Source organism: Pseudoliparis swirei, chromosome 18 (genome assembly GCF_029220125.1).
Source record: "Pseudoliparis swirei isolate HS2019 ecotype Mariana Trench chromosome 18, NWPU_hadal_v1, whole genome shotgun sequence".
NCBI lineage: Eukaryota > Metazoa > Chordata > Actinopteri > Perciformes > Liparidae > Pseudoliparis > Pseudoliparis swirei.
In genome coordinates, this window is record NC_079405.1 from 15,835,116 (window position 1) to 15,861,325 (window position 26,210).

Below are 26,210 nucleotides of genomic sequence, written 5' to 3' on the forward strand. Positions count from 1 at the left end.
ATTCTGCAGATGGATTTTGTTTTCAACCAAGTATCTAGGATTACAAATATGATGTAAAGCTTTTCTAGAGGCTTACATGATTATAATTAGGTAGTCATCTCTGAAAGACATGATTGGCAGGACCAATCAGCAAAAGGGTACTTGGAGGTCCTTCTTATCAACATGCTGTAATGCAACAAAGGGCAGCATTTATGCCACAGAACAAGACTTAAGGGAATAGATCCATTAAGTGTTAACTGCCATCTGGCTTCACCCAAAGACCCGTGAGACAGTTTACAGAAGTGTATTTTATACCCAGGCACACAGGACACCTGTTGTGAACCGCTTCCTGGGGTTAGGATTCTCCTGTGTCTGAAGACCCGTTAAGATGCAACAGAGGGATTCTTCTCTTATGTCGCCAACAGAGACAGCTTTGCCTTATTTCACTTGACAGCCGAGTGGCGTACTGGGATCACTGGAAGCAAATGCCTGCACTCAGTGGGAATGCTGTCAAGGTACTGCTGCCCCGACTCCATCTGATGACACATGTCGATCGTTCCCAACGACAGGGAGCGAGTTCAAGTTTCATCAAAAAGCACCACTTTTATACTAGTTTATTTTGCTTCACTCAGTGTGCTTTGAAGATATCAAATAACAGCCATTTCAATATAGCACTGCATTAATGTACAAGACTAATAAGGACAAGCCATTGCAGGTGAGCGAGGGGTCTGATCAGGCAGCAATCAAAAAATGCTTATAAGATACATTATAATGATCTGGAAGTGTATGACAGACCATAACCCTTAATGCTAAGGCCAAATCATACAATCCTGTGATGTCTTGATGCACCAGAAGCAGGTAGATAATGATAATGTACTTATGGAGAATTCAAAGTGCCCCCTTTTTAGTCAGGTTGCAGGAATCAAAAGGCCGCGTTTGCATTGTCATTACAAAAAAAAGGCAATAAAGATCGTGAGCAGGGTAAGAGTCCTCTCATAAGTTGAGGGTATGCGAAGCAGCAGAGCCCATTCTGTGCATCATAGAACACAAACAGATGGCTGAACAAGGAAAACGGCTTCTGCCACAAATCATGTCAAGACGCAGCTCTTAACCTTGAGACAAGACACCCCTCTGTGGTTTGGATCTGCCCATCAGTGATCCACTTTACGCAGCTGAAATAAGGTCACAGGATTCTTTCAACAAGCATGGCATGTATTGTTCTGTGTGCACATCACACTGTCAAGAGTATGCATTTACATCAGCAAAATTATCAGAGATGCATCGAGGAACAATGCCAATACCCTGCTAATGTCTTAACAGTTGTTAGATTTCATCATAAAAACCTTGGAACGCTTTGGTTGAAACATGTGCATTTGGCTTTTTTAAATATGTCTGACTGTTGTGGGCAACAGAAGCATTTGTTTATCGACGCATTTGAGGGCACTTCTAACATTCTGCTCATCCAGTGAGAGGATCTATATCCATACTCCTCTTTAGTTCCAGACTAGTAAACTATGATCAGAAATCAGGAGGCCGTCTGCTGCAGGGACGAAGTCTCTCAGGTCACTCTCTGACGCGGCTGTTGGCTCTAGTTGACAACATTTGAGACAGAAATCAAATAAAATACGGGGAAGGTTGGGTTAATAATGTTAAGTCTGTGGAGTCCTCTGTCACTAAAGTAGCTTTGTGTGTGTGTCCGAGTGTCTCAATTTGCCATATATGTTTCAGTGCGTGTCCCTTCGCATCAGGGCTTCTCAGTTTGTGTCCATGTGGTCATCGGCTGCTTCTGGGGCTCCTCCCAGTGAGCCCGAAGGCTGAGGTTTGGAGGGGGCTTCCTCGTCTCTGCGCTGATAGAACAGCACATAGGCTGCTTTAGTCTGCAAAGGGTGACAAGAATAGCGTTACACTACACACACAGGGACACTCAACACCGAGGACAGAAGGCCAAGAGGGCTTATCCTCGTCAAACATCAGTCAATGACACAAAGGCCACTTTTACCAAACACTGCATCTCTCAATTCCAGGATAACTTTGCCTGTATACAGAAAATGTAAGAAACATCAACGAGTCTATACTCACCACAATCTGGTCCTCTGAGGCAGAGGAGACACTGCTGTCATCAAAGTAATACCACTTTCCGTCCACTTTATTCTTGCCATAAGCAGTGTCTGTCAGATGTAAATAAGTGTTAAACAAGCAGCTACTCAGTTTATTTGTTTATCCAGAAAGAGATACAACTCACACCTCTTTACTATGAAGGGACAAAGCAAACACAAAAACTACTTGACAAAAAGATGCATAAGACACGTCGCCGTGTTAAAATGTAACTGATCCTAGTGTCCATGAGACACTGTGCTTGTCCAGCAGAGCCCCTGTGGACACGTGCTGTGTGAATGTTTTAAGACAAACAAACTGCATTGGCAAAAGAACAAGACAGGGAATTATGAAAATATTATAGTTGCATGTTAAAATAAGCTATTAACAGCTCTTAAATGGTATGTTGATGTAGAGTTATATTGACCTGTGATTTCTAAAGTGGAACAAGCAATTCAAATAACAGAAAACTATTTTTGTACTAAAAAATTATTAAAAGTTACTTACAGTGACCCCCTCCCATTCCTCCGTAGTGGTTGGACACGGCAACGAGGTCATATACAAAGGGGCCGGCCTTAGGATCGCACACAAACTCGGACATGTTCAGATCCCTGACAAAGAAAATATCTTCAGTCATTTGGAAATAAAATGACATTTTCACCAAAACGGAGTTATTAAATTTAAACTTAAACTACTACGACTACTACTACAGCCAAGAAGAGAGTAGATTTTCTTAAAGTCCAATTCAATGTAAAACACAGCATATGGCCCGCTCGCATGTTACTTTAAGCCAGTGGTTCTCAAACTATATTTTCGTTACAGTTACGGCGTCAACAGGTTTCGCTTGCGCATGCGCGATCGCGGCGTCACAGATGATGCGCAGACCAAGGAAGGGCTTGCAGGCGCTGGTCAAGAGTTTCTCTCCAAATGTGCAATGGACACACTGTCATACACAGAGAAGAGCTAGATGTGCCGTGAACTAAACAAGGTTTTGACCAATGCTAGTAGCGCAGTCAATTTCATAAAAACAAGGTCCCTGAAAGCACCACCGTTTTCACTCTGTGAGGAGTTCCCTGAGAGGAGTTTCCTGAGGCTACAGTCCATTTCTTGATAGTACAATAAATACAGTATTTCCTCATTGAGACCTCAGGTTACTTTGTTCTGTGAGTTTCAGGCTACAGCGCCCCCTAGTGTTAAAGTGCTACTGATTCTGCACTCTCAGCACAATCTTCAAATGACAAAACAATAATATTATATAAATTGAGGAAAACAATATGTATCAAAAGCGGCTTGTCACATTTTGATCTGTATGTCTAACTGATTTGCATCGAGTATCACTTGGTCACCAAAATCTATAACGCTGATTTACTAAAGAAATGCATAACTATGTTAATAATTAAGAAACAAAAGGAACTTTCAGTAAGCAGATATTGTCATGATGCTAAGACCTGAGACAACGTGAACAAATCTAAAAAATAAAAAAGGCCCACTCATCGACTGTGCAACTTCAGAAGTGACCAGTTATCGGAACATCTGGAACTACGAAAAAGACACATCAGTGGCTTTTCTCATCTTCAGACTAAAGCATTGTTCTTAAATGTATTCAAATTAATGTTAATGAGCAATACTGCCTGCATACCTGATGGGAAAGTCCACCACTGTGTCCAGCTTGTCCCTCCAACACCGGTTGTAGGAGAACCGCTTTAGATGAACCACCAAAATCTGGGGCAGCGACCACAAGTCAAACTTTTTGGTGGCCTGTTGGTGTTTCTTACATGTTGGACAATACCTGCGTCAAAAAAGATCATATTTATATGACAAAGATATAGGCAGAAGTGGTGGTTTGACACTGAACTAGGCTGTAGTGGTGAACCCTTACCATGGATCGTGTTCTCCAAGTGTCTCCATTGTTGTAAAGAGCTCGATGCATTCCCTCAGAGCCACGGTGGCTTTCTTCTTTTGGGCCTGGAGCATGCTCTCATGCTTCTCATAGGCCTACACACAATATTCACACAAACATAAATAGGCGGCTTGCATTTCTTGTAACAGGATTTTTCTGCCGACTATGAACCTACTGACCTCGGCTTCCTGTTCATCATAGCTCAGTTTCTTGGATGCTGCGTCCCAGTCGATGGCCACCGTGGAATGTGCTGCAGAGATTAGGATGAGGGAGAGGCGCCGTCAACAGAAAAAGCAATTGAAAAATAAAACTATGCAATTGTAAGTTCAAAGGTAGAGCACTGACGATTCAGTTTAAGGACATTTCCATCACAGGGCAGCGGGCTGATGTTAGCTGTTCCGTAAGAGTTGACGATGCTGAAAGTGAAGAGCTTGGCTGGTGAAGAGCTCTGCTTGGCTGAGGCTCCTTTCGACCCATTTTCCAAGTCAGAGGTCTCTTCTTCATCCTCTTCGGACTGGCCATTCTCTCGCTCGGGACTCACCTGGTGGTCCATGGCCTCCTCCTCACCTGAACAGACAACAATGACATCTCATCACATTGCAGTGTTTTGCATGGCTGATCAATGTTTCCGTTGAACTAATTCAAATGTGGTGAATCTTAGCTTATTACCATCATATAAACCATTAGTTTCATTGCAGGTCTCTGAGTGGTTGCTGCCATTACTGGAACTGGCACTGCACGAGGCCCCGTCTGACAGGGGGCTGCCACAGCCACCCAGGCTGGCATTGAGGCTAGACGATGTGGAACATTCAGGAGCCTGACTGCAGCTGGCAACGGTCGCCGAGGCCGACGCTGGGGATGACACTGAGGCTGTCGGAGGGGACGACGCAGAGGCCGACGTAGAGGCCGACGCTGAAGCCGACGCAGAGGCCGACGGCCTGCTTTCACTGTTGGGGCTCTGGGTTTTTTTTACATAGCGCCTGCACCAGGGAACAGAGAAGATAAGTTAACCATCAAATGCCCTCAGAACTCACTTTTGTATTTTAAGTCACGATACTGTCACTGCGGTTTTCTTCTTTTCCATTTACACAGTAGGTCCTTACCCAATTCTCTCGACGATCTTGTCATAAAGAACGTCTGCTATGAGGTTGTGTCTGGGCACGGTGATGAGTAAAGGCTGGCCAAACAGCATGGTGCTTGAGGAACTTCCTGCATGCTTGGAGTGGCGCTCCCTGAAATAAACAGGGAGGTTCATCCTCTCACTGTCCTCTTCCTGTACCTCATACCTGCAAAGAGCAACACAAAAAGACACACATTACACACACGTGGGCTGTATTTGAAATTGCTACTGCATTCTAGTGATGAACGCAGGATGCAGATACGACAGTACAATTAGTCCTGTACTTGTTTAATTTTCAGAAAAATCCCTTTCACGATAATGGACCGGATGTGAGATGACATACAGTAACGTACGGATATACCGAGAATTCTAAAAACGTATCAAACAAACTCATACCACGATTACAATATTATAGAAGAAGAAAAACACTGATTGTGCTTTTAAATGTTTTGCTAGTTCACCTAATTAAGAGACTGCATGGTTTATCTTCCCCACCCCTGAAACAATTGATTCTAAGAGCTGACAGTGACATGAGAATCAAAGGGGAGACTGTTTATAAGACTTTGCTGGAAAAAAATTGACTAGACCTACTTTTTCAGTTATAACAGTGGAATAATATCCCACACATATTAGTCTATTAGTTGTATTCAGTTCAAAACAAATGTTCAAGAAGAGTCATGTTGTCTCTACCTCTCTGCCCTGTCAGAGGCCGCTTTTCCCCCTCTCCTCTTATCTCGCCCGCTACGCTGCAGTTGGTCTGTAAGTCTCACTCGTCAGCTGGCTACGAAGCTAAGCTTGTAAGCACTTGTGGAGCTTTTTACCTCCAAAAAGGCAAATGATTGCAAGTTCCTGTTAATTGTACAATGGAAATGTGGGTTGTGCTCTTCAAACAGGGAAGTCTCTTGAATATGAGAATAGTCTGCTGAGAGCTCCAGCCAGCTGGCTAGCTAGCGACCCCTGCAGGCACTTCAAATACAACTATAGTGTCAAACAGTGTCCACGGTGACTCGCTGAAGACATCTCATCGTTTCGTCAACAACACTACTTACACAAAGATGTCATCTTTTTCCATGATTTGGTTGAGACCATCATCCCGTCTATAGATTTTATGGAACCTATGATTGTATACGTCAGCCACCACCATCTAGATATAGAAGTAAATTGCACATATTATTTCCATTTCAAACTAAGACAAAGAAAATGTAAAGCTGGAGGGATAATTTAAAAAAGTTCTAACGTTTTCCTGAGGGAATCCACAGAGTTTGGACAAGGCGATGCAAAGGTCGGTCACTGTTCCCAGTTTGGGGACCACCATTCGATACTGCAAGACAAAAAAGAAGAAGAAATACTTGAGCTTTCAGAAACATAAGAGGTACAAAGCAAATCCTGTTTTCAGAAATGGGAATGCTCATATTGGTTAGTTGGTATTAATTATCATTAGTTAATTTGTAGGTGTTCCAAGTCTAGAGCTATAACTCTAATTCAGCCTCACCTGTGTTGGCCTGGACTGAGGGTCTGATCGCACCAGGAAAACTTCCATAGTACGGTCCTTCTTCATGGGCAGAGGCAGTGTGAGGTAGCAGAATGGGTCAAAGGTTACTGACACCATGGAGCATTCTGGGCATACCAAAGTGGATTTGAAGAGGCCGTGGAAAATATCAACTATAATGGAGTCATTGCGCAAACGGTGGTTTGTCCAGGCTTCCTTTGCAACAGTCTGGAATTCCACAAACAGAGGAGAACAACTTTCATTAGATGCCAATTTAAAGCCTCAGAAATAAAGCGTGTCACTTGATATTTCTACATACAAATATAATAAATACAGTATATGCCATGTCTTGCAGCTCAATCAATATCTTTGAAATGTAACACCAACTTCATGAATCGAAACACAACAAAGCCAGGAATTCTGTGAATATGAATATTTTAGCAGCGTTATATTCAGAAACTAGATTCAGTTCGCTTTTAGTTTTCTTCCATTTCCACCATACCTCATCTGCACGGCCCTCAGCATCCCTCACAGCCAGATAAGGCTTCTTCTTGACACGGTTTAAATCTTCATGGAGCCCATCGAGCAGGAACGCCAACAACTCCTGGGAGTCCTGCTGCTGGTAGCCTGAAAACTGGGGGGCAAAACGTCCGACCTGGGTCTGGGGTAAAAAAGGTCAACTTTATTTGTACCTTCGGAATCTTAAAACAGTCACTTCAAAGAGAAATAGTTTGAAGACGACTCACTTTGAAAGTACGTGGGGCCACGTAGCTGCTGCGGCTCAGCCACATCTGCTTGACTAGATCTGCGTAGGCCTCTGCAATCTCTCCCCTCATTCCCAGGGGATTCTCTCGGTTAATCTCTGCCTCATATTGGTCATTGAGGAAGTACTCTGTGAGTGTAGATGCATTGCTCAGGCACTGGAAGAAGAATAACAAATGGATAATGTTAACATGATACACCAAAAAAATATAAACTTTCTCTGAAAGGAAGTTTGATGCATGGGGTTATTATTGTTTTGTACCTGGAGGGCAGAGTTCATGAAGCACGTGTTGCCCAAATTACTGAGACCACACAGGCCAGGCTGTGACTGTGACTCCCTGTAGTTGTAGGAGGAGCTGTATGAATTGTAGCCCCCCAATCTGTTGGAAGAGCAGATCGGTTACTGTGGAGGTTCTTTAAAGACAGTGTGCTGCGATGAAGCCACTTGTGTTTAAACATGACATTCAAATATGGTATATGGATAAAAACATATTGACAAAATTCCACTTGACGAGAACATGTTTCTACCATTTGTCATGCGTAGCTCTATGAGTTGACAACACATGCTATTGCCACGCTATCACACTCATAGAATACTAAACAAAAACTCACAATCATGCAACATGTAAAAGAACAGCTTTCTTTTGTATCTAAATTTTAAAAAGTCTCTATGACGTGTGAAATTCAGTCAAATTGTCCATCTTTTATTTTAAGTTTGATATCAAATTGTGTGCAGGAACACATTTAGTTACAAGTAGTCAACGCTTCAGTTATCCTACTAAGATCTCGGTAGCAGTGAACTTTAGAAAGAGCAAATGCAAGCACCGTAAGGCCGTAATGCTTTTTACATTAAGCAAAGCACGATAATGGACCCATGCTGCAACAGTACACATTCCTCACCATGCAAAAATGATAAACATTATGCTGACACAGCACTGTAGTGTATGTACAAATGTGATACCAGCTCGCCTTCAAATGGGCGTTGCATTGCTTTTCTGAGTGACGCACAGCGTTGCATTTGAAAGCAAACAAAACACCCAAAATCGAAAACAATGACAAGCAGAAGTACTAGAAGATAAGAACTAATGATATTATAGGAAGAGGTAAATAACATACTGTGGGGTGTAACAGAAATTTAATTATCTGTTCTTTCTTTTGCTCCGATGGGCTGTAGGGGCAGAACTGACTATACTGTAATCAACAAATGCAAGAATAGTGTGCGGGACTGTCCCTTTAATCTCCTCTACAAGACACCAGCATGAGAAATGTTTGTTGTGCAAGTACCAGCAGAGCATACTTCCTTTGGAGATGGAACAACTGAATACTATGAGAAGAGTTGGTTCAAAAACCCACGTGACCATAAGTGTGAAGTCCTGTGCTAAATTAAGCAGACAGTACATGTGCAGGAGAGGTAAAGGACGGCACTCTGTGCATGGAGGAAAAAGTGATGGGAGGGATAAATCAGAAAACGACACTTGCCTGTTACCAGAGGATGTGCTGTTGTTGAGTGTGTAGCCAGGGCTACAGCTACTGTCTCCATTGGTTACTGTTGAGGAGATACTGGCTGTTGAGTTGGAGGAGAGTTTTGGGGAAGTCGTGAAATTCCTGGATGGGGTAGTACTGGATCTGGTGAGCAAGACCGTGTTAAACGTTTGTTAAAGAATGACCTACTTTCAATGTTTGGATAGATAACTCTCGAAAAATCATATACTAGGATAGGATACAATTTGTATTCTAGTAGGCGTTTACAAAATGACAATAAAAACCACAACAAGGTATTTGCTTACTTGGGATGGGAGGCTTGTCTGGGCCATGTGCCATCCTCATTCCTCCGCTCAATCACAAGCACCTGTGGGAAAACCAGCTGATTGAGAGCCAAGCCGGCAAAACTGACCTTCATGTCAGAGCCATCGTGTCTCAGGCGTAAAGTGAATACTAACATGCGTCAGGTGCTGCCACCTTTAGCAGCTGTAGGTAGGTCTGTCAACTGCACTGACTTCAATGTGTGATTAAGTCTACTTGTTCGCTTTAGTTTTCAGAAAATAGCTTCATCTCTCACCTTTCACATTGCAACCTGTGACACTTTAATATCATTAAATAACAAAGTATTGAATAGTAAAACTTACTTTAAAAAAATGGTAATACCATAGAGGTATTGGCTTACCTCTAGAGCAGTGGTTCTCAAACTGTGGGGTGCGCCCCTCTAGTTGGGCGCCAAGGCATGACAGGCGGGGGCGCAAGAGGAAATGCAGATTTTTTTATTTCAAGACCTTTATTACCTTAGTACTTCACCAATTACAAAGTACACAGACAGTCATAAATAAATAAAAAGCTAAATGCATGTACTTTCGTGTAACACGTTACGGCGTTAACACGTTACGATGCGCATGCGTGACGGCCGAGATGCTGAGCGACTTGCCAGAGCCTACCTCTGGGATGCCCTTTTTAAAAAGAGGTGGAGTGGAAAGCTTATTGCAACATATAATAATGCTCAAACATGATGACTCACACATATCTGCACTCGTTTTGCAAAGGTTGCATGTTATTGGTTTTGTTTTTTAAGATATGCAGTGTAAAACTCAGTAAAACTTTTGATTGTCAAATATTTGAACTTGTTGTTTAGTTTTTCACAGGTTGCACTTTATTGTCATTATCTTGAAAATATATTCAGTGCAAAACAGGTTAATTTCAGCCACAATAAGCTATTTGTTGCCAAATAGAACAATATTTGTATTCTAAGTGATTACAAACGTGTATTAGTTTTTTGTCTAATGGAGCAATCTGGTTTAATTGTAAGTGATTGAAAAGCAATTCTATTACTTAAAAAATCACAGATTTCAATAATAATGAGCGTGGACCATTTAGTTACAATTGTGTTGGCATAAACAGCTTTCTTCCTCCAAAGTGGGACGTGACCGAAAAAGTTTGAGAACCACTGCTCTAGAGTAGCATGTGAAACACAACATAGTTTGTCAAGTTTTTAAATTGGACTGTGATATGTGGTGAAATGTAATTATCATCCTATACCCAGTCAAGCCCCAATTGATATGAAGGGAACACACAATATTTGTAATACCTTTCAATACTATTGCAAGACAACACCGTCAAGAAATTTTGGACAAAAAATTAACATACGGCTGAAGCATAATCTGACCTCCTACACAAGACGTACACATTATAACCTCAACAATATAGATCTTATCGCAGGGCTAATGTATTGTATTGCAATACTCTTAAAGTTCACGTTATTCGGTACATGCCTGTTAATGAATTATGTTTGCAGTGAGCACCGGTACGCTACTGGGTCGTGGTGTTCTTCAAAAGAAACGAGGACCAGAGTCTATCAGTAATCTGAAGGTTATTTGAATAACACCTACCTGCCCCTGGAAGAGACCAGCATCCTGGACTGTGCTGTCTGGTTTGTTCAGCTGCTCGTAGGTGTTGCTCATGTATTTGTTCCAGAGCCGTGTCTCCTTCTCTGATGGGATATTGAACAGCGTTCTCATCTCCTTCTCTATAGTGTCTGAAAAGAAGGGATTTGCGAGACTTGATAATCGTTCCTGCTTATTTATTTTTACACCAAACCCATTTAATGACAAAGTATGATATTTCTGATGTGTAAGTAGCCATCTATTTCGTCATTTCAATGCAGGGTCCAATATATAAAAACGCATGTCAGCCCTCACCTATAGTATCAGCTTTACTGAAATGACGTGTGACAACATTGTCCATGTTGTCATTCTCGCACAAGTTCAGCTCCAGCAAATAGACCTCCACCTTACAGTGCTTGACAAACATGCCATGTTCAACAACCTGAAGAAGAACAAAAGCCATTTAGGAGCCAGAACCACAAAAAAAAATACATTTAGGAGCAAGAACCACAAGTGAATGGTTAAGTTAAAAAAAAAAAATTACAACAGCTTTACCTTCCTGATGATAGGTCTCTGGCCCTCAAGACAGCCGTACCAGCAGACAAGTTTTTTCCATGCCTCAGTTGGTACGAGGACATAGTCCAGTTCATCAATAAGGTGCTCTTTCAGGACCTGAGTCTCCTGGTCTTTAAGGAGACAATAACAAAATGATGATTACAGGCTGAACAGCTCTTTTAATCTATATGTGGAGTGTATGCTGTTCTCAAGAACAAGCCAATCAAAGTCCAACAGACATTTGTTTACAGATGATGGTTTTACCTGAGAAAAGCCCAGAGTTATCAATTGGTCCTGGATAGAGGCTACGTTCTCCAACATTGAACATGTCCCAGCTGTCAAATCCAACATACTTCTTCCATTGTTTGAACCACCGACTGTCTATTAGATACCTAAAACAAATTGGTTGGTAAAAGTTAACAACAAATGTAGTACATACAGTTTCTTCTGAACTTGGAAGACTTACACTTAAAAAAGTATTTCTAATCACCTGATAGGTTAAGATATCAAGCAAAAACAAGACAGGTTTAAGAGCTGATACATGTGATTTGGAGAGACATTGTAATTAGTCATATGTTAACCCATAACATGATGTAATACCAAACTGCATTGGCATTTGCCAATATAGTGACAGCTAGTTAGTTTGACTTAATCTCCTCCCAAGATAATCTCCAACTAATAGACTTGTTAGTGAGCATTCACACATGTGAGGGTAAAATATCTTTGTTTTGTTTTACTTTGCCCTTTAACCTGAGGTTAACATCCCCAAGCTATGCAAGAGTGTAAATATGCTTGCGGAAAATCTTACATTTCAGCTTGAATGCCATGGGATAGTTTCCAATTTATATTTAATGATAATAAAGTATCATGAAATACTATATACGTATGAACTGACTCAACAACTAACGCTATATCAACGTGTTATTAGGTCAGTAGCTAGCAACTAATAAGCATTATGCCTGTGCCATGTTCTTCCCTAGCTGCCCATTTCTATTGTTGCTTATCTCACATTTCTATGTTGACAAATAAAATCGTGAAACGTCGCTGCATTGTGCCTCGGCCTGGACGGCTTGTATGATCTGAAACATTGTTAGCCAACAACAGGAAGCTGGCCAGTTCAGAAACCTGAGAGACAACTTCTCCTGGCGTGTCAATACAGACAGGTGACGACTCGCAATATAATCCTGTCAACGGGCCCATTTCCTGATAGCTGATGTTGTTTACCTGACGAGCTGGTCTAACTGGCAGGTAAACTCACAATCTGAATCCAGGGCCTATTCTACCAGCCGACTAGCTACCACATCAGCCAACGTCACTTAAGTTGTTACAAAACCGACGTTAACGCTTACAAACGACCAATTTAGCCGTGTAAGTTTCGCTGTACACAACCAACATGCTGTTACTACAGGCACCATGCAACTTGTTAAGTCAAGCTGGCTCGCAGCTAGCGGGCTAACTTGTTCAACATTAGCTGGACAAATTATCGGTAGCACAGCAGCTTTCGATTTCAGACTTGCAACCATCGGTTCCGTTAGCATGCTAGCTTTACCGTGCTATCATTTCCGGTTTCTTACGAGCTAACGTGAGCTAGCATCGCGAGCTGAAACAAACAGATAACATTGGCGATTCTTACCATTCGTCTCCCCTTCTTAAAGTCGCCTTCAAAAGTGACCCAATAGTCTGCTTTTGATTTTCGGTTGAAGGTGTTAGCATTTGAGCGGCTACCGGCTCCGAGTCGGAGTCCGCCGCGCCACCCGGCTCGGGTCCGCCTCCCTCGGCCATCATGTATCTAGAGAGTGTGCCGGTATCGTGAACGCGCGGGTGGAAGAGGCGCGCACTCGACTTGTGCAAGCTTCAGAGCTCTGCTCCGGGAAAAGTTCTTCCTCTCCGCTGGTCAGTGACGTTACACAATCGAGGAGGGCTGCTGTAGCACTCCAATGCGACTGATCCTCGCACCACCATCGACACACCAGTCAGTCATAAGGAACCAAACGGACTCATAATAGCATGCGTGTATATGATGAAAAACATTTTGTAGGGATCAACAAACCTTAGCACCGACTTCGCCTTTGAAAATGGATAGCCTGAAGGATGACTGACATATTTTGTTTATGTTACGTTTGCTTGCGTTGGTGTGCATTGAAACAAATAAAACCGTGGATTTTGTCAAAACAGGCTTTATGCTGTACAAAACACGGAGGGGTTACATTACAAAATAAACCATCTACATAGTTCAAAAACACAATATTTCAATGACACAAACATTCTCTGCCAACAGCTAATCAGTTATGGGTCTATTTCCAGCTTTAGGCAGCTGACATAACCACTGATCAATCTATGATCTAACAGAGGAGTCAAATAAAGATTGTTAAAGTATAATAAAATAAACGCCTATTGTTTAAACATTATGACACAAATGGAAATTGAAACAGCTAGTCTAGCGGTACATGACACAATAAAAAAGAAGCACTAGGTAGTTCACATTATATTACCTAATGGCATGAGGGGCATACAGTTACACGCTAATAATAATGCATTCCAGTAAGCAAAAAGCCACTTAATGTCTCCCAAACATCTCAAATGTCTTAAAAGAAATGGAACAGCAGCAGAACCAGTGTTATTTCAGATATTACATGGACAGGAAAGGTAATCAAAGACAAGGACAACAAATAAGTAAATGTAAACGTTGCATAACATGAAGGGATGTGTCCAATCTCTGGGGTTCTAACCAAAAACAAATCCCTGCAATGATCAAAATTAAAAATGAAGGCTCCAAGTAGAAGTGACCCGGCCATCAGAAGATGCCACTCGGCAGCTCCTTGCTAAACATGCCATCCAAGTCCAGCTCTCTGCTCATCAGATCTTCCTCTACACTCTCTAGCGCCCACTGATGGTCCGTCAGCTCCAGTGCCTCCCACTCACCCTAAAATCAAAGACAGAGATCGCATGAACAACCGAGCAAAGCCCCACCACATTCATGAATTATGCTGTAACTGCTGCGATATATACCTTGAAAGCTTTATTTGTATCTGCAGGCATGGCCATGGCTGCACCACTCATCTGCTCCTGCATGATCCTCGACTGATCTGCCCCTGTGGGGATTGAAAAACATAGTTGAAACAATCATCTTTTGGAAATGAAAAATAAGTATCTGAATGCAAAGCTTTGTTGGCATATAATTCATCAAAGTCACAGGCCTTTCTCTTAAGGCTGGATTGATCTGCATATATCACAGACCAGGATGCATCTGTAGCACAATCTTAAAATTAAAATCTCTGAATTTAAATATTTCTTTTATGGTCACATTCCTGTGAATCCAATAACTACTTGTAGTAGGACATGGTTCAATTTACATTTTCACTTTATCATCAAACGATCTGACACAACAAAATATTTTAACGATCTTAAAATTAGCAACACTTACCATTATCTTGGCCAAGAATTAATGAGTACATGCTTCGTAGTCCAAACACGTTCAGGAAATACCATGACGCCGAGCTCACCCTAATTGACAAATGCACAACCAGACAGAACAAATGTCAAGATAATCACACATTAGGTTCAGCATTTTGAGATGAATACACAACAACTAAGACAGTAGATCTCTAATGATCTTGTTTTATTAGTTTACCAGGAGGCATCCAGTGAAAGCAGCTCTATTCCTTGCTGAAGCATTGGCTTGAAGCGCAGAGTGAGAGGGAAGGGAACCTTAGCTGTGTGAAATAGAGACAAGAGAGAACTCAATGGTAGGATTTGCATATACACTATCTTATCTGGGAGCAAGACCACAAGCTGCCAGATCAGTGACATAATTACTTGTTACAAATCCTGAAAAGGTCCAGTTGATCCAGCCTCCAATGAGGATCATGGGAAGAACATTGGTGACATTTCCCTTCATCATGTCTGTCAGCATGCTGGGATCTGTGAAAAGACAACAAATTGCACTTAATGAACTTCTTGCAAAGCACAGTCATATGTCATTCATATATATATATATATATATATATATACTACATTGTTGTTAAAACAAAACACAAAGCTTAATTGAAAATGACTGACATTTTAATTGTACTGCCTTATCATATCAGGTATTGTGGTGAATACCTGAAATGATTACCTGTCATTGGAGAAGGCGGAACAACCTTTCTTTTGGTCTGCTTGAAAAATCCATCTTCTTGATTATTGAAGTAGAACTTCCTCATCAAAAAAGACTAAAACAAGGAGAGATATTTAGCAGCATAGTCCTACACACTGTAGTTGTGACAAAACAGTGGTGTTGTGTTGAGAGTATATGTAATATATACAGTAGACATAACATAATAATAACTTGTACATGGGTTGGAGATGGATGAATAAATGTGCTACCTGTTTGGGGATGTACTTTCCATTTTCTCTAAGGATTCTGCTCCGAATAAGAACCTGGCTGGATTTGGAGAATAAATCAAATTGATTAATTCACATGAATTTGGAGTGTGTGTCATTAATAGGATCCACTTCACAATAATAATAATAACCTACCTGTCAGAAACCTGTTCTAACGTCAACTTCTTGTCACTTTGCAGAAGAATGGAAACGTAATGCCGTATCACCCCGACAAGAAACGTGATGAAGACGATGGGTAACACCACCCAAAGTCGGATATTGGAGTCCAACAGCAGCTCCGGCTCCGCCATGCAGCCTGGTAGCTCAGCTGGAGAATTAAACACAGCAACGCGAGCGTCAGGGAAATACTTTACAAACATAGCGGGCAAGTTAAACACAGCTTTTATCAGTCTCAACTATTGGGGTTAAGTTCTAACTAATGTAAGCCATTTTTATTGCGGTCATTTTCTAATTTACGAAGATGTAACTTAGCTTTGTCGAGCTACGATCAAGAGCCTCGAAACCACAGAGGGACGAGCTGTCAGCCCATATAGCTAGCTAGTCAGCGTCATGAACGTAACGTTGCTAATAGGTGGCATTAACGAGCGAATGTTAAACCACCTAATCAAAGCACCACTACAACGAGTAAAACAATCTGGTGTTTATCAAAAACCACAGCAGTAATTCATTGAAACTACCGCTGATTAAAACAGCTGACGCTAATGGTCCGCTAATGGTAACGTTAGCCAGCCGGCTACCTTCCTCCTGGTGCTCGGGTCACGGCTTGTGGCAGCTGGTGAGTCGTCGTAGCGCAGTGGCGACCACTTGCAGTGTTTGTAGCTCAGCTGCGAGAGACGCGAATCATACGTTTTGTGAGGTAACGCAAGTTAAAAATATTTAAACAACATTTAACAGTTCGAATCCACTGCTGCGGCCATCGCGCTGTGGTGTTGAGGGATGGGAGCGTAATGTCTGTGGATGAGAGCAGCGTTCTGCTTCTGCAGCTCATCCGCGCCTCGCCGGGACTGCAGCGCCATCTGGCGGTGATGAGGGGAACTGTCTGTCCGGGAAAACCAGCGCTCCTCAGTCAGTGTCAGCCTTCAAGGGTCCGTGTACGTTTTGGGTCCGTGTACGTTTTGTTAGTTTGTTTTTTCGTTTCATTCAAAATACGGAATACGGAAATAACGTGGTTTTTTGTATTCCGTTTGAAACCAGAAACGGAAAACCACTTTCGTATTCCGTTTCTGTCTGAAACCAAAAACGACAGAACGGAAGTGCTTAAAATGAAAGTCAAAATAAAAGCCAGTGATATATATTCGTATTTACAGTGTTCTATGATGCAAACACATAGCAGGGTAACGTTAGAAGAATATTAATTAATAATTTTAATTAATCAATATAAATAATAAATACATGTAATAATGATAATAATGTAATATTTATATTGACTAATTAATATTCTTCTAACGTTACCCTGCTATGTGTTTGCATCATAGAACACTATACAGGACTGTCTCAGAAAATTAGAATATTGTGATGAAGTTCTTTATTTTCTGTCATGCAATTAAAAGAACAAAAATGTCATGCATTCTGGATTCATTACAAATCAACTGAAATATTGCAAGCCTTTTATTCTTTTAATATTGCTGATTATGGCTTACAGCTTAAGAAAACTCAAATATCCTATCTCTAAATATTAGAATATCATGAAAAAGTATACTAGTAGGGTATTAAACAAATCACTTGAATTGTCTAATTAACTCGAAACACCTGCAAGGGTTTCCTGAGCCTTGACAAACACTCAGCTGTTATAAATCTTTTTTTTTACTTGGTCTGAGGAAATATTAAAATTTTATGAGATAGGATTTTAGAGTTTTCTTAAGCTGTAAGCCATAATCAGCAATATTAAAAGAATAAAAGGCTTGCAATATTCCAGTTGATTTGTAATGAATTCAGAATGCATGACATTTTTGTTTTTTTAATTGCATTACAGAAAATAAAGAACTTTATCACAATATTCTAATTTTCTGAGACAGTCCTGTATACGAATACATATCACTGGCTTTTATTTTGAATTTCATTTTAAGCACTTCCGTTCTATCGTTTTTGGATTCAAACGACAGAAGCGAAATACAGAAGTGTTTTCGTTTTTTGTTTCAAATACAAACGAATAAAACGTACACGGACCAGTGAGCCTTTGACTAAAACTCATTGGTTGAGAGCTGATGACCTCACTGTGTGACATCAACGATGCCGCTTTGATCCCATCAAACTGCTCACTCCAAAGAGAGATGATGTGGAAAGGAAGGGCGTATTTACAGTGGTCTATGATGCAAACTCCTCAGAATGAGCTGGAAAATGTTGTGGGCGAGAGGGAAGTCTGGGTCAACCTGCTGGGTCTGCTGCCCCCGCGACCTGACCCCGGAATAAGCGGATGAGAATGGATGGATGGATATGATGCAAACACATAGCAGGGTAACGTTAGAAGAATATTAAATAATCAATATAAATAATAAATAAATAAACCTGGATATGTGAGCGACAGTGGTGACTACAGGAAGTTTAATATTCATGGACACAGCAAGAATCAACTTGTCACTTAATCGTTGCATTAACTTGTCATCTTAGATATGTGAGAGTAGCTGTGCTCTCCATGTTTCAGTCTGATTCAATAACTCATGTAGTCAACTCTTCAAAACAGTGTTCACACACAACACAGAGCTCCATCCTTCTTGAGACCAAAGTACTACATTATGATGATGTGATGTAGTCAGAGGGGTAAGACACTGACAGCAGAGTCACAACAGAACAGGTCACATGATGATGACAGTAGTAATGAAGGTTACAGGTGAAGCATAGGTGGTGTTGTGACTGGGTGCTAACTGAAGGCTGCTTAATAAGAATAAATCAACTGTCTATATTTTTCAATTGGCAATATGTATTGCCTGGTGATCATCATATCCTCACTCATCCATGTAGGAATGTTTAGTTCCAAAATGACACAAATAAAACAAGTAAATACATGATGTATACAACTATGCTGGAAGTTAACCATGAACAAATATCAGAGGAAATAAACGGCATTAAATACATATGTATCAATAACCTAGTATTACATACAGGTATAATGCCATCTAGTGGTATAAAGGTGAACCCTTTACTCTGCGTATCCTCACACAGGCTCTGCAGTGTTGGCCCAAGAAGCAACAGAATGAGGTGGAAATATAAATGTGATAACAGCAACAACTCTGCACAGACAAATTACTTTGATTAATCTATATTAGGAACAGTGTTGCATTAAACAATGCAACGATTAAGTGACAAGTTGATTCTTGCTGTGTACATGAATATTAAACTTCCTGTAGTCGCTAAAATATCCAGGTTTAATTATTTATTATTTATATTGACTAATAAATATTCTTCTAACGTTACCCTGCTATGTGTTTGCATGATAGAACACTGTAAATACGAATACATATCACTGGCTTTTATTTTGACTTTCATTTTAAGCACTTCCGTTCTGTCGTTTTTTGATTCAGACAGAAACGACATACAGAAGTGGTTTTCCGTTTTTCCCTTTTTGGTTTGAAATGGAATACGAAGAAACCACGTTATTTCCGTATTCCGTATTTTGAATGAAACCAACAAAAAAAGATTAAAAATGTACACGGACCTTCAAGGTCCATCGCAGTGCCAAAGGACGAACTGAACCACTGGTTGAAGACATACTCTGTAACTTAAGTACGGATTGCAATATACCACCATACACATATTCTACAAGTAAAACTCCTACATTCCAAAAAGTACAAAAGTATTGACATCAAAATGTGCATTAAGTACCAGAAGTAAAAGCACTCATCATGCTGAATGACCCATTTCAGAACCATATATTATATTATTGTATTACAAACATTGATCTACTAATGTATAGATAACTTTAAAGTTGCAGCTGATGGAGGTGAATAAATCAATATACTTTTGATACTGCTGGATAATTAGTAAATTTCCCTTCAGGAGAAATTAAGTTGTACTTTAAGTTATCGTGGTGAATCCAATCGTATTTGTTATTTGAGTATATTTCGTGTTCATCTTATAGCAAAGTAACTAACTAAAGGTATTGCATGTATGTAATGTATTACAAAGTACTGCAATTTGCTTTGAATTGGAGTATGGTAGAAGTATTAAGTAGCAGGAAATGGAAATACTCAAGGTACAATTACCTTACATGATTAAATATTCTTAGTTACTTTCCATCACTGAACAGGACACACTAACTATTAGGTGATATGTTGTAGGTTACAGCAACAAAACACAGGAGGAATATTATTTTCAATCTCTTTCTTTATTTGCTCCAAATCCTAAATACATGAAAGGCGAAACAATTTAATTTGAGATCAACACAAGGCCACTGTAAATTGTGTAGCATTTAACATATCTCTTTTATTGTTGTATTGATATACAGTACGTGTAGGAATGAAAGTATAGTGAAATAGCAGATGGATGTGCAGAGCAGTAATTGGATATATTAAAAGACCAGAGACTAAATGAATTGTACACTGAAACAAGCATAAGAAATAGACACGTCATGTATTTAAAAATGAATGATCGCAGGTAAGATCTTGGAAAACAGAAAGCAGCTTACTATTGTGACCAGTTTTAGGAGTAATATGGATTTGAACCTCTTTTATTTTCTGTCTTACTGAATAAGAAAAAGGAACCAGATTTATTAACCATGTATCTTTAGACAATGTTAGGCCTACTATAGACTGCGTATACAATGTCTTGCATAGTCGCTCGTTTGTAGTGTGCTCTGTGTCCTCCTGGTCAGTGGGTGGCGCTATAGCGCAATCTATCAGTTTGCCATCAATCTGAAACACAGAAGAAGACTGCTGACCGGAAACTGAAAAAGGAAAAAAACCGTATAGCTTGAAACAAAAATGTATGACATTTAATTGGAAGAATCTCCTAATTGAGAATAAATAGAATAAATAAAAAATGACATACAACATAAATAAATACATTTCGTACTAAACTGTGATCCCGGTGTATGTATAACTACATTTTCATTGGTTAATCATAGTGTGTCCTGTACAATTTCCGGAAGAGGCTGAAGTGTTAAGGTGTGGAGCAGCCAATGTCTGTGAGTTGCAACTTCAACAAACCATGAGTATAAGTGTGTTGTTCTTCCCAGTGAGAAACTTCCACGGTGTCCTGCACTATTTGATTGGCTTGCTCTGACTAATGTTACATATTAATGTAATGTCTTATCTCTGTGTTCCTCTACCTTGTATACACAGATGGGGAGCCACCGGACGAAGTGGTTCAAATGCTGAGTCTCAACAGCCAGGAGATTACAATGGAGACATTAAGGGAGTTTTAAATAGTTTGTTCCCCCCAGTGGTCATATTCTACATTTATTTTTTTACACCTTTTTTTTGTTTACAGCAATCATTTTGATAAACATTGCCCCTCTTTCAACTGTTGATGGAATTTTGAACATATTGGCCCCCTATGCCAACCTATCAGTGGGCAACATCCGCCTCATCAAAGACAAGCAAACAGGACAGATTAGACTCTTCACCTTTATTCAGCTCTCATCTCCTCTGGTTTGTTATTTCTGTAGTCCATATGTAGTCATGATATATGTCAGTATGTTTCTTCTGGGGTGTACACATGTTTGACAATTTTGCATCTTTTATTTCCTGTATAGGAGGCTTCTCAGCTGCTCACCATTCTCCACAACCTTCAGCCACCTCTAAAACTGGACGGAAAAACAATTGGTGTGGACTATGCCAAGAGTGCGAGAAAGTGCGTACACACACACACATACACACACACACACACACACGTGGTTTTATTCAGCTTTATATACTTTAAAATTATTTTAAAATAGCACATATAAGCTCTTTTTTATCTAATCACATTTTAGTGGGTGCTTATTTGGTCCTGCAGTAATTTAAAAGCAAGCATACTTGAAGCTGATCAACGACTCATTTCCATCCTGAATGTGCTAACATTTTCCGGTTCGACTAATTGCTCTGTGTCCTTTCCAGAGACTCGGCTCTACCTGATGGGATCAGAGCTAGTGCTCTCTCTGTTGCCAACACAGCTATTGCTGCCGCTCAGTGGTCATCCAGCCAGGTATCAGGGTTTTACTTGTGCTGTTTCTTACTTCAAATTAATTTTTTTGCATTTAAAATTCCCTGAACTTAATCGTGGGACATTAAAGTAAAGCAAAGAACACTTGTGGCCTGAACCTAGCGACTGGTGAATCACAATAATGCAAAGTGGAGTGTTGATCCTCAGTTTGGTTCTCTGTAGAGTAATTTGATTCATTGTTAATTAAAAAGAAATTGTTTTAATTATTTCTATGTATGAAAAAAAATGTTTGTGCAAAAATATTGGCTAAATTGCAAATATTGGGGTTCTTGTGTGTTGCTGCTGACTTATCTCTCTGTATTTTCTTGTAGTTACAGCAAGGTTCTGGTCCCACCTCTGACTACATTGCCCTTCCAGAGGGCTGTGCACAGCAGACACAGGTTCGTTTACAGTCGACTTTATTGAGGCACTGACTTTAACAAGAAAGACCAGTGATTGACATTTTTTCATCTCATGTATAGGACAGAATTATCAATTATGGCAGCAGCAGCCTGAAGCGTTGGCTCCTGTCTTCGGAGATGGGTTACTCTGAGGTAAAAAGAGGTCTCGAATCACTCCGGGGTATTTTGACTTTTTATTCTGACTGGGATTGCTAATCTATCATTGCCAACTGTCTTTAGCTGCTCCAGGAATGAAGACATTGATCCCTGCATGCTGCAGGTGTGGTCTTATCCCAGACGGCTCAGGTTTACCAACCTGTCATTATCAGCCAGCCTGCCATCCAGGTAGACGGTGTATTAACATGGCATCGATGTCCTACATGTCAAATGTACAACTCTGGTGTTGTATGGTGGCTACAAAGTAAATCATGACTTCTTCCCTCCTCACTCAGCCTCATCACTTAGTGTGGGCTGTTGATGCGGTACAGCCGATTGCTGGTGTTTGCTCCGCAACACCAGCAGCTTCCACGGTTGCAGCGGCCGTCGGTGCGGCCCCGACTGCTCACACAGCAGGTGAGATTAGTTTGCTTCACAATGGCTCCCCTGCACGTGATTGAATAGATCAACCTTAGATTTATTTTATGTGATTTATGACGAATGTTTTGTTTCATATGTGCCTCCTTGTTGTTTCTGTAGCTGCCCCTGACACCTCCGTGTACCAGTATGATGAGTCTTCAGGGTACTATTATGATCCACAGACTGGCCTGTACTATGATCCCAGCAGTCAAGTACAGTCAGGACCATAAATATTTGGACAATGACACCATTTTCATCATGTTGGCTCTTTACACCACCACAATGGAGGGCTTTGGACCATCCAAAGAGGAAGAAAGGAGAGAGTCTGCAGCTGCTGATGCCGATTTCTTCCTCTTTGAGAAAAAGGTATTTAGTAGTTACTACTAGGCCTTGGTATGTATTTTATCTTAGTATTCATAGCATACTTGAAACGGTACTGATATAGAGAGGGGGCTAACTGGGAACTGGCATTCATTAAAATGTATACTTAAAACATTGACATTAAAACGTAACATATTATTTATTGTGCTGTAGATTTAGCAATTCAAATATTTTTTGTAGAACTATAAACTTTTGGTAACAAAATATATATAATAAAAATGACTGTATATGAATGTGAAAACGTTTCATAGACCCCTGACAGAGTGCCAGGGACCCCACTCTGAGAATCACGATAGAACTGAATTTGTCTATTTGATGATGAACGTGTCGCTTCCTTTTTAGCAAATGGGAGATTTTGAGATGCCGTCTTTCACGATTGAACAATTCAAGATCACAGAGCAGGAGACTTTAGCTCAGGTTTTGTTGTTGTTGTGCCTTGGACTTTATTTCCACACCACAATTACTAATAAAGATAAATCCCATAACATTTAATCCTTTATCCTTTTCCATTTTATAGAGCGACGTGGTTGCTGCTTACAACGGAGACAGTGACCCAGAGGAGGGCGGCTCGGAGAGAGCAGCAGGTGACGGGAGTCGGATGGTTTGTCTGCTGCGTCACCAGCAGCTCTCCGACCTCCACAAGGTGAGGATGGCGTTCAATCTGCAACTAGCTGTGAGTGCCATCTGTTCAACATGTAAAGCTTCAATACGAAATGGGAGCACACTATTGATCTTATGATTTCTTGAATATATATATACACTATATGTGTCATGTGAGCACATTGAACTGCACCTTTTTTAGTGCTGCTTTTTGCACTTCTGACTTCTAGTCAGATGCTAAAACTGCATGTTGTTGTCCCAGTTGAATCTGAATGTAATATTTATTTGGCAATTAAAGTCGCTTTCATTTATTGAAGCACAACTTGGAAATTCAGAGAAGCGGAGCTGGAGAAGCTGGAGAGAAACAAACTGGCATTTGGTTTAGGAATGTATGCTCATTTTTCTCAGAGTGATTTCTCCTTTTTGCAATGAGGACACAATAAAGTGTCACGGCCATTTTTTAACAGCTGTAATGCAGAGACCGAGCTGCAGAGAGACGGGACAAGTACGGGGTTCCTGAACCTCCTGCTCAAAAGAAGAAATTCTATAAACCACCAACTCCAACAGTGTAAGAATTACATTACACTGCAAACATATGTGATTGTTCACAAATTTATTTTTAATAACTTCTGTCATTCTCCTTCAACAGAAACTATGAACAGCCAACCAAAAACGGCCTCACAAGCGATAACATTGGAAACAAAATGTTGCAAGCGATGGGCTGGCAGGAAGACAAAGGTCTGGGGCGCCACCAACAGGACATCACGGCTCCCATCTCGGTGAGGAGGCCCACTGCAATTCTTTTACATGGTTCTTGTCTCCCTACGAGCTCTTGGCAGATGGAATATACAAGTCAATGTGTTTTTTTCACTCTCAAAGTAATTAGCAGTGTTACCTGAGAAGTGTGTGCATCCAATCTGTCTCCTCTAATCACATCTTTTCCCCACAGGCTTCGTTAAGGACCAAGTTGCACAGGCTGGGGTATTAAAGGAAGCTCATATGAACTCTCAGCATCCGACACCTACAAGGATGCTGTTCCAAAGGCCATGTTCACACTGGAGAGGGACACGTGGTCCTGCTAAACCAGGAAATATTAATATTGTGGCCAAATGATACTTTGGAAAGAAAGAGTTGCACAGACTCAAACTGTAGTTTCTATCTTTATGTATATATTGTTGTTTTATATAGTGAGATATTTTGTGATCCATAGTATCTTTGTAGTTGACTAAACATGTAAATGTTGTATAGCGTTTGTACATTCAATTATTCAGATCTGCTGAGGTTTCGTTTCTGTGAAAATCTAAAGAATTAATGTTACATTAAACTCAAATTTTTGTGCGTAACAATATTTTATGTTTTCTCCCTTTTTTACCTGAAACTAATTGTGATGAGAAGAATAACTGTACAAAAAGGATGAGACCGTTATTAAACAGTCAGAGTTAAATGTTGATGTCAAGACACCATCTGCATTGAGTTTCTTTCATGTCGTGGATATATAGGATCATAATTGGAGACTTAATTTAAGAGGTTGGATTAATAATGTTCGAGTGTCCCCTTCAGACATTACAGCTTCAGCCTCAGCTAAGGCTTATTTATTCAGTATGTTCCTTAGATCCACTTCTAGTTGTGCTTTATGAGAGCACCAAGCTGTTAAATGTAAACATGGTGGCCAGCCGGGAACTTATCTCTGCGCTTGTTTCTGTCACACATCCACAATCCTCAGACTCTAATGATGGGCTGGGCTTGTGAAAACATTCATTTAATTCAGTATGAACATATTTTACAGGGTCATCATACAAACGCCAGAACAATTCGGATTCTCTGCTTTCATCCCCCACTATGTGTTGTCCATAAATTCTGCCAGACTCTATTGGCTGTCTTCAGATCCTCTTTCCTGAGGCCTCTTGGCTGACATGTTTTACCATGAGCTCTCGCTTCAGTGGGGATTTTGAAGATGAAGAATCTTTGCTTTGTTTGTTCGGGGGCATTCCACTCGCTGAAGGACAGACTGGTGAGGTGAACCCAGAGACGCAGTGCAGTAGCTCCTGCCACCTGAATGACCGTTCCTAATTATGTAACTCTAAAGAAATGTCCAGTGTTGTGTTGTTTAGGCCTTAATTCCTCAGGAGAATGTCACCTGTTTCCTTTGGAAAGATCATGTCAGTGAATTACAAGTTATTTCTGGACCAACATGGGAAAATTATTTTAGAGCTAATGTTTGATTGCATGTGTGTTGTGTCCATTGATGTCCCCGTCATATTTACAGGTGTTACAAATGCATACATTCACCTTGATTTCCATCACTAGACGGCAGTGCTAAAATTCCAAAGTCTTTCCAAAAATATTTTAAAATATCCTCTACTTGTGAATTTATGGCGACATATTGGCTTCCAAAAGAGAGCCCAGGGTGGGGGGGTCTACAAACATCACAAGGATACAGCTTAAGGTTAATATCACTGTTTTTTCCTCTTCTTTTGCTTCA

At 40.5% G+C, this 26,210-nt stretch overlaps 3 protein-coding genes across 3 annotated transcripts; 1 reads left to right on the forward strand and 2 right to left on the reverse strand.

The window, feature by feature from the left end:
• Positions 1-578: 578 nt before the first annotated feature.
• On the reverse strand, positions 579-13,070 carry usp4 (ubiquitin specific peptidase 4 (proto-oncogene)). Its single transcript, XM_056437013.1, has 22 exons — positions 12,904-13,070; positions 11,535-11,662; positions 11,271-11,401; positions 11,031-11,157; positions 10,722-10,867; positions 9,132-9,193; positions 8,824-8,970; positions 7,607-7,724; positions 7,329-7,502; positions 7,085-7,243; positions 6,586-6,810; positions 6,331-6,414; positions 6,143-6,237; positions 5,077-5,259; positions 4,643-4,953; positions 4,319-4,540; positions 4,153-4,223; positions 3,953-4,068; positions 3,713-3,862; positions 2,581-2,684; positions 2,059-2,147; positions 579-1,856 (listed from the first exon to the last, which is right to left on the reverse strand). The coding sequence occupies exons 1-22, from the start codon at positions 13,053-13,055 to the stop codon at positions 1,734-1,736; spliced, it is 3,117 nt and encodes a 1,038-aa protein (XP_056292988.1). The 5' UTR covers positions 13,056-13,070; the 3' UTR covers positions 579-1,733.
• A 359-nt stretch (positions 13,071-13,429) lies between these two features.
• Positions 13,430-16,628, reverse strand: emc3 (ER membrane protein complex subunit 3). Its single transcript, XM_056437489.1, has 9 exons — positions 16,391-16,628; positions 15,789-15,960; positions 15,636-15,693; positions 15,388-15,481; positions 15,087-15,191; positions 14,902-14,983; positions 14,695-14,774; positions 14,280-14,362; positions 13,430-14,193 (listed from the first exon to the last, which is right to left on the reverse strand). Exons 2-9 carry the CDS (start codon positions 15,941-15,943, stop codon positions 14,065-14,067), a joined length of 786 nt encoding a protein of 261 aa, XP_056293464.1. The 5' UTR covers positions 15,944-15,960; positions 16,391-16,628; the 3' UTR covers positions 13,430-14,064.
• Positions 16,629-20,891: 4,263 nt separating this feature from the next.
• On the forward strand, positions 20,892-25,076 carry rbm5 (RNA binding motif protein 5). The gene is given in 18 exon segments (XM_056436724.1): positions 20,892-21,015; positions 21,078-21,238; positions 21,343-21,440; positions 21,686-21,773; positions 22,103-22,175; positions 22,253-22,324; positions 22,412-22,443; positions 22,445-22,516; positions 22,624-22,744; positions 22,868-22,956; positions 22,958-23,113; positions 23,646-23,771; positions 24,046-24,062; positions 24,064-24,101; positions 24,194-24,296; positions 24,378-24,507; positions 24,678-24,695; positions 24,697-25,076. Coding segments are annotated over 18 exon segments (1,632 nt in total). The 3' UTR covers positions 24,811-25,076.
• The last annotated feature ends 1,134 nt before the right edge of the window (positions 25,077-26,210 follow it).